The sequence below is a fragment of the Nilaparvata lugens genome, chromosome 2 (assembly GCF_014356525.2).
Source record: "Nilaparvata lugens isolate BPH chromosome 2, ASM1435652v1, whole genome shotgun sequence".
Taxonomy (NCBI): Eukaryota; Metazoa; Arthropoda; class Insecta; order Hemiptera; family Delphacidae; genus Nilaparvata; species Nilaparvata lugens.
Window position 1 is genome coordinate 31509736 of NC_052505.1, and position 23237 is coordinate 31532972.

Sequence of the window (23237 nt, forward strand, 5' to 3'; positions counted from 1 at the left end):
CACAGGCTAAGGAATGTAGATCATTCTAAAAATGAAGCAATTTCAGTGACATGTGTCATGTATGGAACGGATACAAAAATAGTGAGAGTTTATCAGGAAGAAGGAGAGAAATTGGGGAAAGGGTTATTGAGAGAGAGAGAGAGAGATGGATAGAGAGAGAGAGAGAGAGAGAGAGAGAGAGAGAGGAGAGAGAGAGAGAGAGAGAGAGAGAGAAGAGAGAGAGAGAGAGAGTGATGGTTGAGGAAAGATGAAATGAAGTAAATGGTTGGAGAAGGATAAATTGAGAGCGAAAGCGCAAGAAGGAAGTGGATGAAAAATGGAAAGGAGGGAACTGTGCGAAGAAATGCAGTACGAATAAGACTAATTGATTCTGGCTAAAAAGACTATTCAGAAGGAAATTGATTAGATGTAAGGAGTATAATTAATATAAAACTAGACGACGAAGACAAAAATATGCAAGGAGAGGATGGATTCGAGAAAGTAGATGAAAAAAACTGAAGATAAAAAGTAGATGGAATTATGGTGTGAAGTAAAAATCGAACAAGAAGAGAAATTAAAGGAGAACATAAAAGAGGAGCAGCAGAGGAAAGAGGAAGGAGAAGTAGTGAAAAGAAAGATTGAGATAAGAGAAATGAACAAGGAGTACTGCTAGAGATTGAAGAGATAGAGAATACAAAAATCAAGAAGAAAAATGAAAATAAAAAAAAATTGCCTCCCATAAAAAAGAGTCATTTGTTAAATAATATTGTATCCAATGAACAGTACATAAACTGTTGAAAAATTCGATTTAGCTATTATTACTGGTGATAGTAAAAACATTGACTGATTCAATCATCATAATCATCAATATCATATTGCGAGTATATACATACGCTTGTGGACTTCCTCGGTCACTGTCCCTGATGATTAATGACACCCAAGTCCTCCCATTCATAGCGTCTGCCTATCCTTATTGTTATTCAAAACAATGGATCGCTCAGTGAACTACTTTTTCCCAGATTGCTCATCGGAAATCGCTCATCGGACGACACCGAAAAATTAGGGGGAAAAGAAGAAGAAGAACAACAACAATATCAACAACAACAACAAAAAGAAGAGGAAATCAAAAGGAATGGGAGAAGAAATGGATAAAAAATGAAAGAAAAAATAAACGATAAGGAAAAAATGAGAGGGAAAGCAAGAAGGAAGGTAAAACGATTCAAAGAGTGGACGTTGGAAGAAAACGAGATAAATGCAATAAGAGAAACGTGCATAAGATTTAGAGAAAAAGGAGTAATTGAGCAAAGAAAATTTTTATGAAAATTAGGGAGAGAATTGTTGGAAACAAGAGCAATGCGGTCAGAGAGAAAAAGTTGGAGATTTAGAAAAAGAGAAATGTCGATTGAGAAACAGCAAGTGAATGTTGTACAGTTGTAGAGAGACTCACTTACAGATGAATGGGAGGCATTGATGTTATATATATGGGATGCTGACAGAATGGAGTGAATCTCAGTTCAACAGAATGCAATCTGGACCGGACAAATTAAATTTTGGCAAATGTGCAAATTTGGCCCAGTGGCCCAGTCCACTCTGAGGGATTCTGCTCATTTCAGCGAATGTGTCGATCACACTACTTACTGCGTGTCCGAAAATATTATTCCAAGTTTATTCACCTCTCTCACTCTCTCTCTTTTTTTTCTTCAACACCCGGTCGTGTGTGTATTGATGGGAAGGTTTATATCCTTCTTAGAGAATCGACAATTATTTGTTGAAATACCGCCGATTTATGAAGTTGCATCACAATCTTATATCATCGTCATTCTAATTCCATTCAATCTTTATTCTCATTGATTAATCATTTATACTTAGAAAAATTCGTTAAATAATTAGCATTACCGTCATTTAATGTTAATTATTGTATAAGTCAGTTATATTGTAACATACATAAATAAAGAAATCTAATCTTTCTTTCTTCCTTTTTTCAGCACCATTTCTTTCTGCTCTTACTGACTGAATCCCTCTTTCAACCAGAATAACAGGGAATGCCAAAATAAACCGACAAGAACATTGTGAGTTTTGCTCCAATGACAATCATGATTGATGGAATGCATTCGACATGTTAGTACTAAACTGACTAAACATACTATAAATACCTTGACTTTCTGCTAAAATTGGGTATCAACTATCAATTCATATATCATTCATACTAAATATCTGAGAAATAATGCACGAGAGTGACGAAATTTGAAATTGATTGATTCATTAAGAAGAAGGGTTTTTGGCAATCAACAACTCACAGATACATCCAACAAGAAAATTGGATGTATCCTCCATTAGATGCTCAAACAACATCTAAAAACTTTGCAATTCATTCCAAAGTATGAAGAAATTCCATATCAATAATTAGATAGTTGATTGTTGGAGAATCAACAGCCCTTATGTGATAATAAAATGAATTATATTATTATTGAATCTAGAAGTGATAGAGGTCATTCAAAGCTGATTGATTGTCTCACATATGCTATGGGACGGTTGCAAAAACGTCAATTAGATGCTGATCTTAGATCTATAGTTGATGCTTGATTTGAGATCAGACTTTGATTGGCAGTATATTGCAATGGGGAAAAAATCAAAAGAAAAACCGCCAGGAAATTACAGATAAATACTAAAAATTATAATTAATGGAGAAGAGAGCTTCTTGAAACAGGAAAAAATGAGAAATCTATAAATTATTGAGTTTCTAGCTGAAGGACAATGATATAATATTGTGAGATTTACTGTATTTGTCATCATTCCAAATAGATAACATCAACCCTTCCCATTGAACTAATGCTGACAGTTGGAAGTGAATCTAACCAGTGCACAGTCTAGCTTGCACATTCCTTGGACTAACAGCTTGTGAACGATAAGAATTTAAATTGGCTTCTTGGAAAAATACCTTCCATCCAGTTACCCTTGACTATTCAATAATCAATACACTTCTCCGGTATTACAAAGAGTTGCCGATTACACAACGCAAAAACATTTCAATTGAGTTGACCTTGAGTTTGAATGAATGAGAGGAATTTGCAGGATAGTCTTATCAACTGTTATCTATTATCATAAACCACAAAGGAATATCAAATACATACGGTACTGTACTGTTTGTAGCTATGGTGGAGAGACTATGATCTATTGTTAAATTGTTATAGTTGAAAAACTGTTATTGAAAACAATATAAAAACATGAAGTACACTTTTATTTAAAACATTTCAAACTTTTTAATAACTTTATGTCAATATGAAAAAAATCATTCAATAAGGAAATCGACACTTGACAACATATCATAAATATGATATTTTTACTAGTACATGCAACTATATCAATGCAAAATAAGGATTTCTATTTGATTAAGAATTTTCGATGTATTAGGTGTTACTAATAATACTAGTACTAATTATACTAATAATACCAATTACTAGTAATAATTATACTATAGGACTACAATTTCTTACTTCTGATTTTTACTTAAAATACTTTCCCATCAATCTTTCCCACTATCTCTCTCTCATTCTCCCTCTTATTCCCACCTTCACTCGTCTGCATTCTTCATTTTGTATTTTGTATTTTTTCTTCATCTTTGTATTTTGAATTTTTTCTTCATTTTTGTATTTTTAATTGTATCAAATAGGATTGGGGAAAGAAGCTTTTTCCAATCCTCTTTGCTTGTATCAAAGAGCAATATAAATGGTAATAACACTTCGATCACATACAAATTCAAGGAAATTAATCACACCAATTAATAACTGACAAAAATGACCAACAAAAAATACAATTTTCAACTCAGTTTAGACATAATTAGGTTCCAGAACACTTAACATCAAACTATCCGACGCAAATGACTAAAAGGTTCTTGAAGACAAATCACAGAATCCATCTTGTGATTCAACTTTTAATGTCAGCATTCCTTATGAATAATATCACAGCTTACAATTCAACTAATGCTGACAGTCTCACTATACCACCTACAGCGTGAAAACACGGCTTTCACATGACAAATTGGGGACACTCAATCAAAAGAAGTGACTCAAGCCACTGCAGTCATATGGAATCCTTCATAATGAGTCATTAGGGTTATTCATCTGGCATTTAAGATTGAAGACATTCGAAATTTGGTAGGCGTTCTATCATTGTAGAGGAACTCCTTCCATATCCCTTGTTCTCCAAGATTTTTTTCTATTTAGATTTTTGGAAGATATTTTTTCCACATTCTTTTCTAGTATATTGGAGGTTGAATCGCTACATACAACAATTTCGTGATGTAGTGGAGATGGAGAAGATTAACCTTTTAAAGATTTGAATAAGAAATAGAAATTAATGAGAGGTCTACTAAGGATAGTTTGAAATGGAAGGACTAAAATGGTCGTTTTTAGAAAAAAAAGTAAAATTATTCTGACATTTCGGCAAGTTTTTTAAAGAGTGGGTTAATTCTATTTTTTGTATTCCTGTCAATACTGGATTCAGTACGAATTGTTCGTTGTACGTATATAATATAGCATCATCTGTGAGTGGTAGGCCTATGTTTTTTCATTCTATAGTAACTATTTACATGTAGGTACAGACGTACAGTATTAACTTTTTGAATAGGGCTACTTATTATCAATAAATAAAACTGAAAAATCTGAGTACCCTTTTTTTAAATTTTAAAATGTAAGATTCACTCACTTGGAAATGACATTAATGCTGAAACATGTTGTGATTAAAAATGTTTAAAAATGGTACTTAGATTCTTTATCTTATTGATAGTAGTACAGTATTATTTAGTTATATACTGGATTTCACTTGCAATGTGACGGTTTTTCTTTTTCAAATAAAGTAATTGAAGTGAATTGGAGATATAGTATAAACATGATTTGAATTGATTATTGAATTGTATCATATAATGAGTTATTAGCTTTATTGTTAGAACAGCTAGATTCAGTATTGGAAGTTTTGTCCAAGAAAATCAGATAGAAGGGAGCGCTGGAGGACTGATGAGAATTTACATGAACTAATTCATTCCAATACTGCATTAGTGAGGAATGAAAAAGAGAAAAAAATTTATAATTTCGAGTTTTAGTGGTAGAGAGGACTAAAAAGTCCTAAATCCGCCAAATAAAGAGAATTTGCAATTCATTTTATAGCGCCATTCGTATCAAGTCACACATATATGCAAATCAAGTTGGTATTTCCAAGAAATTGCATGAATGAAAGTAGACTATATGACTGAATGGACAGCTCATTCATCATTTCATAGCAGGTTGTAATATGTAAGGAAAGTTGGTGGAGTAACATTGTAGGCTACGTGAGAGTTGCCATAAAGGTTGTGAGATGTGAAATATCGGAGATTCCAGGCTAAATATCATGAATCAGAATAGAAGTGGGTGAAGATTAATGCTACTAGATTTCTACATCAATACTGTTGTTACACAGAGGAGATAGCATGGAATAAAACTTGCTCTATATTCTCCACCACGTAAAAACTTCAGGTCATCAACAGTCAACAGTCATAAATATTTTGATTTTCATGTCCATTGGTAGAGAGAACAGAAAATATCATCCCTTGTCTTTAATTTCTTATGTAATTGAAGGAAACATTTTACGATTACCTGATCTACAAAAAAATGAAGAATTGTAATAATTAGCCTACTTACATCAGCCCTGGCGACTTTGAAGAAGCGGGAAAGGAGACATCAGTCACTATACACCTGTAACAAAACTCTGAATAAATATCGAAATGATACAAACTAATAGGCTATTATAATGTGTGATATAACAATCTACAACTCATGTATCAAGGTGTGAATCTTTCATGGATGCATGGAGCTTTTCTACAGTAGATACATTTTCAATACAAAATGGGTATACAAATGGTCCGTACAAAATTACTTCTAACTATGAGGAACATGTGGCGCAGAGTAATAGAGGGAGATCAGCTAATTACAGTGATTAATAGAGTGATAGGTAGAAGTGCAGTTGCCAATTTGTCAGTCGTCTGACTGCTTTCAGACAGGAAACTTCGCATGTGTAGCATGAGTTGGAGAACGCTGGCCGCTTCAAAACGGCAACATCGCGCCTCTGTATCCCTCCCGCCGTATGCTTTCTCTGCTGCGCAGGTCCATCCCAAGTGGGAAGTAATTTTGTAAAGATTATAGGTTTTCTTGTTGGGGAAGAGATTATATTATATTGTCTTAGTTTCTTCAAAATTAATGAAATATCAATGTAGAAAAGGACTCTGAAACTGGAATAGGGTATTCTACCCTATAGGTGAGTACTATTTCATATGTTATGATTATTATTTCACAAGTAAATTATTGGTATCTTTAAGGTAGAGAATATGTTTTTGTGACTAGGCTAAAACAGTCGTGATTGCATTGAAATGGCCCATCAATATTGTTATCGGAGCAGGAACTGTTCACTTGAAACTGTCAGCTCTGGTTGAATGGGAAACATTGATGTTATTTATGAGGAATAAATAAAACTGTCAGGTTCCAAGTGAATTTCACTATAGCAGTGTTTTCCTTTTTCTTGCACGTATCACTAAATTCTGGAAAGTGCTGGCAGTCACGTATATGGTTGAATATATTGTCAACCTTGATGAAAGAAAAGGAGAAACTGAACACTTTTCAAGTCATTATTTGCAAACATGAGAGGACCTTGACAACATATTCACAGCCAGGTTGAGCAGATTGGAAGAAACAAAAACGAGAATGGTATAGGTATGGGTCCACGTTATAATGGCAGTGGAGAAAAAAGCAGAACAACGTTGCCGATCCTCTGTCTAGTCAATGCCTTCTATAGACGGTAATTCATACGGGTTTATTAATATTAACTGTCCATTCTTGTTTAAAATAATCAATCATATTTTATCAAGCAAGAAATTATATTTTTCAATAATAACATAATTAAGATGAAATATTTTGTTAATGAATTAATTAATATGTGGTATTAATACTACATTGTTGAAAGACGGTCTGGCAACAGAGCAAACCGAGAAAGAGATAGCGCTATCTACTTTCTTGAATAATAGACAATGCCATTGCTAATCAAACACTTCCATTATAACGTGAACCTCACTATAGGATAGGGAGGAAGAGGATGAGGAAAAGGAGGAGGAGGAGGAGGAGGAGGAGGAGTAGGAGGAGGTGGAAGAATAGGATTAGAAGCAGTGGTAGAGGAAGATGTGAATAAGGATAACAAGAAGGATTAGAAGATGAAATGGAAGAGGAATTTGTAGAAAAAGTTGCAAATAAGAGATTTATCTCTTTTGTTATAAATCTCTTTTATCTACCTCTTTTTATCTCATTTTGTTATAGCAAAAATGTAGCCTATAGCCTATGTAAGGAAATCGAATGGTGTAAGGAGAGAAGGACGGCAGAAAAAATATGGGAGAAGAAACGGAAGGATGAAGGAAGGAGGAATGTCAAAAGGAAGAAGACGATGAATCAGAAGAGAATACGGATGAATTAGATGGAATGAAAAAGGAGAGAATGTATACAATGGAAGAGAAATATAAATTGGAGAGAATAATGTGATGGAGAATATGAATAAGGTGAACAAACATTTTAGAAAATTATTGAGATTAATTAACAAGAATAAAACAATGAGAAAAACACATTACAAGAAGAAGACTGAATAGAAGCATATGAATAAGAATGCGAAGCATTAGAAACTATATACTGTGAAAACCGAGAAGTTAATAGGTATAGAATACAGTAACTTGAAGAAGCCCAAAGTGAGGGAATATATACAAATATATATTGGAGTACAACATAAGGAAAAAAGTGAGACTAATGCAAAATCGTGGAGAAAACTGAGTCCAAAAAAAAGAAATAGAAGAAAATGCGAACAGCAAACACAGAATGGGCAGTAACAGAAATATAGACTAAGTTACAATTAGGAACGGAAAGAGACCTGAGACAAAATAACATAGGAAATCATGAAGAAGAAGGAAAAGAAAATGAAGAAGCAAAGGAAAATAGAGAGAAGAAAACACAAAACTTGGCTAACAACCTAACCTCTCAACTCCTACGATATGGGGAACGACCGAGCTCCAACTTATGGGTGAGGCAGTCCATTAAATTTGTTTCTTTTGTTTTTTCAAGGGATAAGGACACACCCTCCCCTCTTATTCATCTCTTCTACCCCTCTACCCTTTCTCTCTCACACTTCATATTCACACTATCTTATTTCTCTGTTTGTCCCCTTTAACCCTTCTTTGGAAAGATAATACTCGTACTCTACACATTCACTGTCTTGGTTTTCCATTTCTCCGAAATGGGACTGTAGTTTACACAATAATAGTACATTATTTTCTTTATATATATATATATATATATATATATATAGCAGTACTTCTCAGAGCCAGGACTGTCCAGTATATACAGTTTCAAGTATACTACGTCGTCGTAAATATAGTAACAGTGATACAGTATGTACTCATTCATTCAACTTGAATGAATCGTGTTCTCTCCGAACTCTGCGAGAACACACACAGAGGTTTTGTAGATTTTTTGTGTACGAAAAAGAGAGAAAATGACAGTAAGAAAGAAGAAAAAGCTAGAGAGCAAACTGATAATGCAAAATATAGCCATTGTCACCAAGTGAATTATTGTCATAGTATTCTACAGTTGAGTTTTAAATATCATCGGCTTTGAAGCATTCGAGCATCTTCAACATAATATCTCTTGTAATAATTAGTGTACCGGTAATAGGCCAAGATGATACATTTGCAGCATCTCGACAGTTTTTACATCTCCATTGCTTCACAGAACGTACCTTTGTCTCTTCGTTGTCATCCTCAATACAGGATATATTAAAATATTAATATACATTTAATGATCTCTTGCAGTTACCGAAGCAATCTATAACTTCCGAGGGTCAAGATCGATACGCCACAGGTAGCAGACATGTTAATTATTGGAAAAAAACACTTGGAAAAATGTCGAAAACAGGCTACTTCAGACTGGAACACGATTGTTGGTTACCGCAAAGCAGTATTAACGTTTTATTGGCACGGCTGCCTTGACTAGACTGAATTACTACTATTTATAATTATATTTTGTAATATAATATATATCTATCATTATAATAAAAGGTCATCTGAAAAGGTCAAATTCATTCGCCCTTTGTCATATTTGACAAAAGCATACATCACCAATTTGATGAATTATTCATCAACTGAAACACAAATTCCGCCCTTGATTAGTCCAATACACATTACATGTTATAGGGGCACCGATTGACATGAATAATAAATAAGCTGAACCTTGAGAATGGAGATTATAGACTAGCTCTAATTCTAATCATTAAAATAGTCAAACTACTCACACTAATTTTAAAATCACACAAATCATAGTAGTATAATTTAAATGTTTAATAGGGAAGAACAGTCGAATGAACTCTCGAGGATATGAGGGAATGACAAAAATTCCCTACTACAAACCTTGTAAGTATCATCTTTATTTTGTCAATCACAAAGTATGACGACCTGAGTAGTAATATGAAAAAAGAATATTATTCCTAATGATATGAAAATATATCACACCCCATTATTCATCTCATTATCTATTGTATTGGACTAATAATGATGCTTTATTGATTCGCTGCCTTTATTGTAAAGTAATAACAGAGAGTTTGTTTCTCTCCAACTATTTGAATAATTTGTGAATCAATAAATATGACAGACAATAGCAATGAATATTCATTTTTTAATAAACTTGACATGAATATCACTGGTCAATGTGTCTATGTGAAAATGACCGACATCGAATAGCCTACATCTTTCCTAAATATGTGAAACATAATATACAAAACTTACAGTAAAAAAATTACCGTCAAGTTTCATTCACTTCATTCTGCTAGAAAATTTCTTCTGTTCTGAAAAACTTCATTCTGTTCCGTAAAAATTTGCTTTAAAACTGTCCAAAATAAAAATTTGGCACAGTACATGCAAATGAATTACTATACAAGTTGCCAAAAAATATCACACTTTGACCAAATGAAAACAATTTTATTCAGTACCTCCAAATGAAATACTGTACAAATTACCAAAAAATATTACATTTCGACCAGAAGAAAATTACTTTCAAATGATAGAAAGACACAGTACTTTCAGATGATATGCCGTATAAATTAGCATAGATTACAAGTGAAATGATCGTAACAGGTGTTCAGGTAGGACTTGAGGTGGGGATACCTGAATGGAGATATATACCACAAAGATATACATACATATCAGTCTGAGCCTGACCAGACAGATATGAGACAAGGAATGTGGTCTGTTGTAACGGTATACCTTAGGCTGGACTCTCTGTAACACTTTCAGAGTTTAGAGTCCGCGTTGTAACCTCTTATTGAAGTCGCGCTTTGCCGGTATACTACCAAAAGCAGAAAGAGGAAGAAGGATAGGTTAGAGTGATGACGTGAAGGTTGGGGAGGAGGAGGAGGTAGTGGTGGAGGATGAGGAGAGAAACAAGGAAGAGTTCGTCGAAATATGAAGGAGTACTCCAACCTGGCTAATAAACTCCCAAAAGGAGTAGAGAAGAAGTGTAGTAGGAGAAGGAGATAGTGGAGGAGGGAATGAAAAGGAGAAGGACGATTAGGACAAGGAGGAGAAGTACTAAGAGAGGAAGAAGGAAGAGTTCTTCGAAAAATCAAGGAGTAGTACAACCAGACTACTACTGGATAAACTTATGACACACTTATAGCAGAAGTACAATCGGGGTCAAATTCTTCTTCTTCATTACATCATGTGTGCTTATTACTTGTTATTGCTTACCGAACAGTAATCGAAATATCTGTGGCCTAATCTAACAATAAACGTCCGTAATAAGTTTGATCGATCTGCAATAACCGAGACGTCATTTAGGTTATTTTCAATGATCAAGTTAAATCAAATTATGTGTAAATTGGGTTACGCGGTTGAACTCGTATTATGATATAATCATAATATTAAAGAAATAGTACTGTAATAAGCTTATTTGAGAACTCACTTCATGTCTTGGATGTTTCCATCATTAATCGGTATTGTTTGAAAAACTTATCATAAGTTACAAGGCAATTATAAGCCATTATCATTATAAGTTTTATTTTTTAAGAGGCAATAAAGTCATCATCCTATGTATGTTTCATATTATCAATATTTGTTCTCCCACATTTTAAACCTTCATTTCTTGATTTTCATCTCATTAATCACAGAGATAACCCCATTAAACTGTGATTAGGAAAACGAATGGCAAGGATTAACCATTTTGATGTTCAGACATAACTTTCCAAACATGGAATCATGGACATCAAAAATATTGCTACTTTTCTTTATTTTTAAACTCTATAGGTGTAGCCTACTGAGAAAGCATGATAACAACAATAATTAGTTTATAATATCCAAATATTATAAAATCATGATTAATTTTGAATTCAAATCGACAATTTCCTAGAAAATATTAGACAATTACCAAGGCAATATAATGAGCGTTGATTTATAATTAAAGTTTGATAAGAATATATAATCTAGTGAAATCACACTTACTAGTAGGCTACAATACATTTATTCATTTATTCACATTTTATAATACATACGAATAAATTGAATTATATAAAAATCAAATACATGATCAGAAAAGGACCAACAGGCTAAGGCCTAGCCCAGAAATATTCCTTTTCCGAATTTTTATAGAAGTATGTCTAAAACATGACTGGTAGTACTCATACTTCTATCAATTTATTACTCCTGAATGATAAATCTCTTCCCCTTTAACGTACTCTACTCTTCTTATTCCTCTCCATCTCTATCATTATCTTTCTTTCCTCCTCTACAGGCAGAAATATTTTAATCTAAATGAATAGAGTAATCTAATCTGAACACTCTCTGAATTTATTAAATGATAATTCTCCTCCCCTTTAACGTCTTCTACTCTCCCTCATCCTCTTCATCTCTATTTTCTCCTCTCTATCTTACTCACAGGCAGAATATTTTATCTGAATGAATAGAGTAATCTAATCTGATCCCCCTCTACAAAACTATCATACTATTCCAACATTTCTACTCTCTCTTCCACAGCCTCATCTAGCTCCATCGCTAGCCTCTTCTCACACCTTCTCTCACTCCATCTCATTTACCTACTCCCTTCATCCGCCACCTACCTTTCTCCATTACTAATGAGTACTGACACATTCTCCAGCACACTTCTTCTTTTTCTTATTATACCTCTTATTGCTCTTCTTCGTTTCTTCCCCATGATGGCTTCCCTTCTTTTCTTGCGCACAATGGCTGACAGCTGGAGTCCAGCTAATAAAAGTGGCCTACAACTCTTTTGTGATTGACACCTCATTAACCATCAAGTCTATTCATTGCTCACACTCTTGCTGTCACTCAAATTCCACTGGAATATACCTATAGTTTACTACTATTATAATTATACTCCTATCATAATTTATTTTCCTATACCTATAATATATATATGAACTACACTGAAACACTGCACTACAACTATATGTACGGTGTCTTCTTTCTTTATGGCTACTTTTAATATAAATAAAAGGGTTGCCATTTCAACTTGAAAATGTCATTAATGTCCGATACATGTGGTAAAATAATTTAAAAGGGTACTGAGATTTATATATTTATTTTTATATCTACGTTGTATTTAATTACCAAACTGATGTAACCGTACTATACCACTACATACGGATCGATATTACATTATACGCACATAATATGAACTATACATTTTATTTATTTTACTCTTTTGTACTACACTAAAACAAGACTATGTGCCGGTTGCACAAAAGTTGGTTGAATTTTAAGCGTGATTAATTCCACGAGAACCAATCGTCTTATCAAAAAGGTTTTTGATTGATTTCGTGAAAATAATCATGGTTAAAATTTAACCGGCTTTTCAGCAACCGGGCTTATATCTCTAGCTCATCGCAATCTATTATGTATAGAGATATTCACCACAGCATTGGTTGAAAGGGAAGCACTGATGCTATATAATATTATGTAATGCTGACAGTTTAGAGAGAACCTCACTACACATGCTGGAAGGATTCTAATCACGTGACCATTCATGGTCCTGACAAAAGGCCAGCAACCATTTACACACTGCATTGTAATTGACTGTCAGCATTTTTTATAAATTGCACCAATGCTGCCCATTCATTCAATCCTGACAGTATAAAGTGAACCCCACTTTAGACAGCATGTTCTCACCTTTTGTCAGTAGTCTATTATTTTATTTTCTATTCTTCACCTTTGTCTTCTCGGTCGCCTGTCAGCTGTACTCATCATCATCCCTGAGGAATTCCTCCACTGCTTTCATACTATCACGTACTTTCGTGTTGGTGGACAGTTTTCTAGGATTTTCATTAGGAAATTCTGAAAAGTTCTGGATGTGTTTGCGTTCGAACCCTTGAATGCAAGTATGTGTGATGCCCTAGGATCCACCAAATGTCTTGAAAATGCATTGGAATTCATTGTGAGAATATAATCGAGAATACACATGTGTATTAAAATGAATTACTAATAAGACAATAAAAATACCACTTCAAAATGATAGAGATTGACAGATTATTACATGTTCGATTGATTTTATAGATAAAGCCCTCAACTTCAATCAAATTACACTAGATTTTTAGGAGCTGAATAGTCAGATTCACATCGAACAGTTCAATCAATGCTCATTTCTTACATTCAACCAAACTTATGGTTTGAAGTAAATCTCACAATGGAGATATTGAATTGAGTCAATGATTAAAAAAGAAGAATGATTGATGGTTCAAAAAATTCCTAATAAATGGGATTAAATTCTCAGAAGACTCACACACACAATAAATATTGGAAACAGAGGAATAGCTGTAGTAAATTTAAATGAACGCTGCTACACGATAATATTGACCGGGCACATTGGAATGAAGTGGTCGTTTTTTCAATGCCTTTGCAAAACATTTGATTCTCAATGAAACTACATCCAATGAAACTAGTGAAATGTGACACTGCAACACAGAAAACCAATCAACAAACTAGAGAACGAAACCCAAATTGATTTCATTTCAAGTTGATAATAATAAGAAAATTGAGGGAAGTTTCATTCCAATGTTTTATTTTGAAGAATGAAAATAATCTGAACACACACTCCTGAATGAACCAACCAATAACGCACGTGATAATTCCCCCTTCCCACTCACAATCTAATCTCTCTCACCCCGGAGCCTATAATAATCTCGCCGGGTCCCTAGCACCAACACCTCGCTTGATTGACCCGGCAACACTCTACCAAAAGTAATCACAGATGGACATCACAGTGAGATACTGAAAACTGTCAGCATTGGTTGAATAAGCCGCATTGATGTTATTCATATTGAATGCTGACAGTTTGAAGTGAATCTCATCATGGTTTTTTTCTCTACATTACTGAAAGAGAAATACCACAAAACATCGTTTCCCACGAAAAATGTCTTAAAACACCGACACGAGAATTCTGATTTTTACTTTTTTCTAACCATTATACCTACATGAACCCTAGGCTCATAATATGTCCCCATACAATTACACTTATAACCTTATAATAAGTGAATATATTGTAAGGAATAATCAAGAAACATGAATAAACTTAGTTTTGGGTAGGTATTCAAACCACCTAACTATGTACTGGTCGGAAATTCAGATCAATTACGATTTGAATTTGAAAAGAGTTGAATCAGCTTAGAATTTTGGGTGGATCCCGAACCACCAATTCTATATTTTTCCAAAATAAATAATAATTAAGGATGACCTGTAATATAATAATAGTTATCTTGTTATTATATTTCTACCATAACATGAACAATGAGGAGAATTATAAAATATGTAGGCCTATTTATTATAATTACCGATAAATTAATTACAAAGGATACCGATACTATTCTCCCTCATATAATATTATGTTACTGTATATAATCTTCATTATACAGGAAAATAGCTATACATTTTTTTTAAAATATATAAAAATACAAGGTAAACTGTCTCTGTATAATCTTATGTAACACAGTAATAGAATTAATTATACATATTTTAATTTTAATAAAAATTTAATTAAAAATAATAAATTATCATTTTTCAAGTTAGTGTAAGAATCTTGATTCTACGTATCTTGATTCGTATTCCTTCACATTCACTAAAAGCAAAAGAAACCGAAATGTTCTTTGTCCTTTTCTCTTTGTTATATATTTGTAATAATAATTGTTTGTGTGCTATACGTAAGCTGCATTTTCAAATGAACACAGTAGAGTACAGCTTTAAAATTGAACTCAAATCGCCGGACTCTGATACAAGAGATAATTATCTCCAATATCGGGATTAGTTTTTATGAGAAGATTAATTTCAATAGAATTGTGAAATTTATGACAAATGAGTTGATGTTATACATTTCCTAGAGTAATGAGGTGTTCAAAATGTGAAATGTCATGTGAGAGTAGCATTATTACTGTATGAAAACACCATTTTTTCTATTAATATAATAATTTGGACTATACTATGATTAGAGTTCATAGAAAACCTGAATATAAGATCTAAATACAGCATTCAATCGACTCCAATCACCATTAAGTTTAGTCAACTCGAAATTGAAAACGTCAACTTGATAGCATTCAAATCAAATTCGATTCAAAATTGGATATAAAAGCAAATGAAGCCTTTTCACGGGTTGAATTAATTCTGTGGAGAATTAAAGTTGAATTGGTTTATTTAAATATGAATGGAACATGACTGAAGTACTAATTTCCTGTGCTACTGTGATAAAAAGCGGGCTAATAGTAATTTTGTGTCCACATCTGTGTTCCACTTGCAACAGTTGAGTCCCTTTCCATGAGCCACTTGCAATATTATCCGACCTCCAACCATAGGTTTTGCTTCAATACCTTTCAATGTGCAGCATGCCTTTTTTGCCCCATGTCACATAGTTATCTCCCATGTCTACAGATGTAAATTACTGAGATATTGCAATTATTCAAATGCTAATGAATTTATAATTATTATTAAACAAAACCCCAAATTAAATGCTGTAAATCACCCTGAAGACTTCTGCTACTGCAAAAATATTGACAACAGGGTAAACAGCTAGAAGGAAATTCGATGAGCGCTACTATTCAAAAATGATTTGTCAAATAATTTGTTCCCGGTCTGACAAATAATTTTTGAATAGTAGCGCTCATCGAATTTCCTTCTAGCTGTTTACCCTGTTGTCAATATTTGCAGTAGCAGAAGTCTTCAGGGTATTTACAGCATTTAATTAGGATTTTTGTTTGATAATAATTATCTCCCATGTCTCTAGATGTACAAATAAAGTATTGAACCATTGCATGTCATTCTCCCTTCATAGCAGTTAGCACGGATATTTCCGTATGTGAATGAATTTGTATATATAAACTTTTGGCCAGTTGTCTGAAAGTAGAATTTAACCGCCGTACAATGACGTCATGTTGCTGAACCAATGCGTTGATAAACAATTAACCAATCTGACATCAATGTAATGACGTCATCTTAAAACGGTTGAATTCAATTGTATTATTGTTCAACTGCCCCTTATAACATGTAAAAATTGACATTAACATTCATTATTCAAAAAATAATTTTACAAATTCAACCCCATTATTATTAAAGAGAAGAATGATTTCCCTACAAAATCTTGATGACACTCATAATTCTATGTCTGTGGTTTCAACATCAACACTGTCAAGAAGTTAAGCAACCTGAATCATTCTTTACTTTAATAATAGTTCAAGTAATTTAGGTTACCGCTCATAATTATAATGTAGCAAATTATATAGAGACGAGAATGTATGATTTTTATTATATTTTTATACTCTCCCACATGCCAACTAATCGTCATTTTTTCAGATTATAGATCCCTATATTGAGATTAATTTCAAACTTTCAGCAATGAATGAATATTCTGCATTCACTTAATTCATAATGAATTCTGACAGGTTGAAGTGAATCTTATTATACCACTCTACTTTTTATGTAACAATATTCAAAGCTTCAGACAAAACGATTTTCGAAGGTTGTAGACACATGAAGGTTGTGAACTCGCTCTCTTAATTATTGATGTAGTATTATCATCTGAAACAAAACGTTCAGTTTTCCTGACTCTAATGAAACATTATCTAATTGGTTTTCCTATTTTAAGAATTTGATAAGTATCTAACAACTATTAAGAATGCAGATCAGCTTGACCGGAGGACATAATTATACATTCATCAATAAATAATCATGACAAGAAGAATAAAATCTAAAATAAAACGACTCGAAAATATCAGAGCCACTTTGGAAAAATTAGATTTTTTAATTTGTCACAGCAACAAACTTTGAAAGTTATTATTCATTGGAATTTTGAGTTTTGTTGGCTTAATTTTTAGCATTTGTGTTTTTATACCTTCTATTCCGATTTTCTCAATATTTTCGTTGAAACATTTTAAATTATATTCCAAGGATGAATAAAATGTATGCATTCTATCATTGTGATTCATGAACAATAGAAGAAACAAACCATATTTCATCTTCAGATTCATTGCAGACTGTCAGAATTCCTTAAAACTCCACCACTGCTCCCCATTGAGCCAATATTGCCAGTTTAAAGTGAATCTCACTGTATAATGATTACGTCAACTCATCAATATTTAATACATTGTCTTTTTTCAAATTAACTCAATTAGTTTTCAAATACCTTCTCCAAGAAGATTATTTCAATTTACAAGTCCAGTACTTATTGTTCGATTATAATTTGCACTCGGAGTAAAACCACTTCGGTTTCAATAGAACCTGTATTGAGCAAGAAAGGCAAGCGGCCTTGAAAGTTTCAACACCAAGAAGATGAGCCTGAATATCCTGAATGCAACCAAATTGCATCCATTAAATGCACCTAAATAACCAAGCATTATAATCAAATTCAATTGGTTACATCAAGGTGCACTTTCATTTTATCTGTTGAATCTTCGTCAGGTTTGATTGCATTTTTTATTACAAGTGATTCAATGCGCAACTGTTTGATTGATTGATATAATTGGGATTATTTTTCGAGACAGAGAGTTTGCAAGGTTGATAGTTCCTCCTCAAGTCCCTATTCCTTGGAGAATTTCAATAATTTTAGTTAATCTCCTTTTATTTTGAATGTGATTACTTCAGTTCATATCATATGTAATGAAATTCAACTGAAACTGATTAATAAACTGAATAATGTTACCAAAAATGTAGAATTAATCCATAATATTTTTGAAACACTCCTATCAGAATTTGAAAGAGAAAAATTGTTGGGCTTAAACTCTTATTCAATTCTTGATCTTCCATATGATTTGTGAATAATTAAATTTATGAAAAAATATTGAATAATAAAACAATGAATATGTTGTGTTCACCAATAAGTGACTAAAGGTGCGTACAGATATACGCGCCGCGAACATGAGGAATTCACTTTTAATCAGCTGATTATATCTGTATGTTTACAGAATCGGTAAGATACAGATATAAAAAGCTTGGCATCAGCTGATTAAAAGTGAATTGCTCATGTTCGCGGCGCGTAAATCTGTACGCACCTTTAGATGAACATAAATGAAAACACAATAAACATATTGTTTTGAGATTGTTACCATTCAGATGGATATGTCCGATGGTGATAAATGTTTTTAGAAAATTTGTTTTTCAATGTTTTTGGGAACTTTTGTAGCTATGAAAAAAAATATTTCAGTTAAAAAATACATATCTCATCGTATATCAAGTTCCCATTTCAATAGTAAGTTCAAAGTGTTCAATCTTGGCACGATATTGCACGATATTGAATGTAATGCGGTAATGAAAGTTTTTACTCAACGAAGAATGATATCGCCTAGATTAGATAAGATTTCAGTAGACTACTTTTGTACCAGGAAGACCATGAGTAACTACTTCAGGTACATACTATTATTGTATTATTTCCAATATTTTTTCAATCATCTGACTTGGTGTAACAAGTAAGATAGGAAATATTCCAAGTCGGAAGTCACATCAATATTATCACATAATATTAGTAGCTATGACCTTTTTTCATTGCAGATGATGCTCACATGAGCTTAGCTGTGCATGGGTGATTGATGAGATGATCACTTCATAATGATCAGCTTGATTATCACTTTCTGTTCGTTTGGGAACCACCTAAAACTATGACACCATTCATTCATTTACACAATGTAAACTCTCGTTAATGCTCGTATGCTGAAGAGTTTAAACCAAGTTTAATTCAATCCAGGATTAAGTCGCATTAATCATATTGTATTACAATTGGTTGATTAGCTGATGGTTGTAACTTGAAATTTGAATAACCACTATTCAGCATAAAAACCTATGAAAGATTAACTGAACACTTCAATCACCTTATTTTATGTCACTTGAAATGTCCCAAGATCAAACAAGAGTCTAGGACTCAAGTGGACATCATCCTGTCCAGAAATACTGGGAACACAAATCGACTTGAGTGTTAAAAAGTGCTTTTCGCAAAAAATGCAAACGTGATTCGCCATTTTGTTTTTTTTTAGTAAGGGCATTTGATAATGAATGGCCATACAAACCTACCAGCAAACTTTTAATGAGAAATATGGTTTATTTTTTACATATTAAACCATGATAGAGCGTTGATGAAATATTTTACCACATAATAATAATATGATCTTATAATATATCTTAGTTAAGTCAGTCATGTTATATATTACAGGGTGATAAGGGTACGTAATGTAAATATCATATCCAGAAGTCTTCTAGTGATCGAGATATAAATATCGTGAGTGGATCAATATTTTAGAAATGAAAATTTCTATTTAAATTTCTAAATTATTTTTATAACTGCTGCCATGTCTTCAAAAATTATTACTGAAAAAAAAATTTCCTTCCATGAAGGTTATAAAATGATGGCATAATGTGTTAGCCAACACTAAATATTTGTATTGAGCCGAATATAGTCAAATATGATGTAGGAAATAATAATCAAGAATACTTGATTCGATATTTCAATGTATTTTATTAACAAATAATTTTATCAAGAATCAAGAATTCTATTTGTCATGAATAGTTATCCACAAAATACATGAACATCGTCGTCAGTAACACAACAATTGTCTAACATGGATAGTGTAATATCCATGTATACAATACATGTATGTCATACAGTATTGGATACTATAATAATTCAATCAATAAATTAGATGCACGAGGATATATACCGGTATTTCTCCTACAGTTACCTTGGAAAGTGACCATTTTGAACATTCCTGCACTGAAAGTAGCAGGATATGTAAATACATATTTGATGTTATTGTCTTCAAAAAATATGCTGGTACAAATCTAAGAAATAGCACTCACAACTACAATACACGATATGGTCATATTACAGACAGACACAAATTAGTTCTTTTTGAGAAAAAACATCTGTAGAAGAAAGATATATTTTAAAAAGCTACCAACCAATTTGCAAGTATTAGAAGATCCTCAAATATTTGTAAAGAATTGAAGGAATATCTGGTGAACCTATTGCTATACTCTATACTATAGTTTGATGTTAATCTTTGACTATTTTAGTTGACAATTTCTTTTTTATTCTTTTTTAGTCTTTGTTAAAGGCTAGCCTAGCTTTAACCTTTAAGCTATTAAAACGTCCATGAATAGAACATTTTCAATTTCAATTATTCAGATTATAAATATCTTATTTTATTCATTTCTTCTTGCTAAGAATTTTCAACTTCAATGATAGTTATTCATTGCCGTATAATTTTGACAAAATAAACATTTAAAATTGATTGATTTAATATTGGTAGAGCCTAATTGAAAAATTAAATTAGTTCAGTCATTATTAAAAAATTATTGATTTATCATTTATAGGTAACCTAAATACTTAAACATTAAAAATATTATTATAATATAATCAATGAATATATAAAAAATATATAATAATTACGGTATATATTGTAAATATGATAATTATTTGATTATTTTGGTTAATTTAGGCCTAATTGTTTTGAAGATTATTTGATTTTAATTGAATCAATTATCAGTTTAATCGATTTAATTTATTAAAAAATGGTTATTAAGATGTTGATTTTAAAATCAATTATTTGTAGAACTATCAATAGGATTGAAATTTGATCATTTTAGATTTATTTAAAATAATTATATTAAATATTTAAAATAAATAGTGAATTGATATTTTTTTGTTCCAGTGCATAGATAAGTTTATTAATAAACTGGAATTAATAATCACTGGAATATTGTAGGTCTATTTGACATAACTCACTTTTCAAGTAGAAAATGATGACTTATCTTTTAGATGAGATATCATAATCATTGAGTTTGAGATAACTGAAATTTCACCTCTATGGTCATTTATATACACCACCTTCTGAACATTTTTGTTTGGAATGATTGCAACCTTCATCATGAGTCAAAAATAAACTACAAATTCACACAAACAAACATTATTTGATGAATTACAGAACATTTCTACCCCTAATTAGTCACTTTTCACTAGTTACACAAAAATAACTAATTATCAATTGAATTGATAGAATATTTTCTCTTGTTTCATGAATGAAAATCGTCTAATAAATTATATTATTCAATTTGTTTAAATGGGAAAACACGTCTAGGTTCACAATATTTGTGGAAAAATGTTGAAGGAATAAAGTATAATTTATAAAATCAAGTCATATGAAGTAATCAGTATTTTTTATACACATTGAGTTTCTTTGACTTTTACCTTTGAATCATTCTTGATGGTTTCCCTCATGAATAATGTATAATATTCAATGAAACTTCAATTTTAACTGTGTCACTAGTGTCTCTCAAAAACTTTTTATTTCTAAGTTTCCTAATAGGAAGCTTTGCAAAATTTGTCTTAAATTTTTTGGTATTATCCCAGTCCAGAACGGTGAGAAAAACATTTTCGAAAAAAATATTGTTATGTTTTTCTTCAGCTAATACTCTAAGTTTTGATTCTATTGTGATTACTTCAATCACGTTCTCATCACATGATTTTCTAAATTCAGAGTGGAAACAAATAAATTTACCCATACTTTTAGTACATGAAATTATGATAGGGAGACTAGAGTATTCAGGTTTTTCATATGTACTAAATGAACTACGAAGCTTATCAATTGAAATAATGAATTCATGTTTATACACATAAGTCTTTGGTTTCGCAGGAGGAACATTGAATTTGCGAATTTCTTGTTCAATAGAGAGGTATGTCGGCATTGGCTCTGGGTTGGAATCCATCAGGTTCTGTAGAATAACATTTTTCTCATCGGGAGTCATCAACGAAGACCCAGATACGCGAGAAGCAAACTCTTTCACGTTCATAGTAAGAAACCGTATGTGTTTTTTAAGATTGTTGAAGTATGATGGCATTAAATCAACATTGATGCTCTTGCGGTCAGCTTCAGCTTGAGCCCATCTTTCAAAATGTTCAAACACCTCGCTTTCTGATTCCAACTTCAAACCAGGTAATTTCAGCAACAATTCGATTGTTTCAGTTTTTGATGACAGAAAGAATTCACTAGCAACCACTTCGTTAGTCTTTTCTTGGATGACTTTGCAACATAATTGATCGAATTCTGAAATGTGTAATGCCTTGCAGGACTCGTAGAACTGTAGCACTTCCGAAGGCTGAATGTTTTCGATTACATATTTGATACACTTTTCGTCGAGATCATGAACTGAGTATTTACGGGCTGCCGCGAATGTTAGCAGAGCATGAATTGCTGATGTGAAACTCACCTCGCCAGAGTAGATGAACTGTTTCATTGATTTAAATCCTACCGGATCCAAATCAACCACTTTGACTCGGGTTTGATGTTTGAAATCGCAGTTGAACATAGTTTTGAACTCATCACTGGCCGCTGAAAATAGTAACTTGTGTCCTTTGACAACTTCTTTTAGAGATCCAACAATAAATTCGCAATCAAAACACTCTAAACGAAGAAATCGTTCAAGGAATCTATCGGAAGACATTTTCAAGTTATTTATTATCTAACTTTAAACGTTTGGGAAATGACCACGACCAATGTATATTCTTACCACTACACTCCCCACTCCAGTATTGAACAAAGAAATTTGACCACTCGAATAACACTTTTTCAATAAAATAACATGTTGAGTATTAACATAAACTATAACATCACACACGTAGTGCTACGTGGAAGCATTCGTAACAGACTTGTCTGTTGTCTCGTCAACTAACCAA

The 23237-nt window shown here is 32.4% G+C and overlaps 2 protein-coding genes across 2 annotated transcripts in view; both read right to left on the minus strand.

Moving 5' to 3' along the window:
• LOC111050585 overlaps positions 1 to 5711 on the minus strand; it is a 106188-nt gene extending 100477 nt beyond the window's left edge. Inside the window, exon 1 of the mRNA XM_039420051.1 lies at positions 5652 to 5711. The gene's annotated coding sequence lies outside the window, so the exon portion shown is untranslated. The remainder of the gene's footprint in view (positions 1 to 5651) is intronic.
• The window catches only part of LOC111050588 (kelch-like protein 31), a 40472-nt gene extending 17467 nt beyond the window's left edge, over positions 1 to 23005 (minus strand). Inside the window, exon 1 of the mRNA XM_039420052.1 lies at positions 22176 to 23005. Within this exon, the coding sequence (XP_039275986.1) occupies positions 22176 to 23005 (830 nt within the window). The remainder of the gene's footprint in view (positions 1 to 22175) is intronic.
• Between the last annotated feature and the right edge of the window lie 232 nt (positions 23006 to 23237).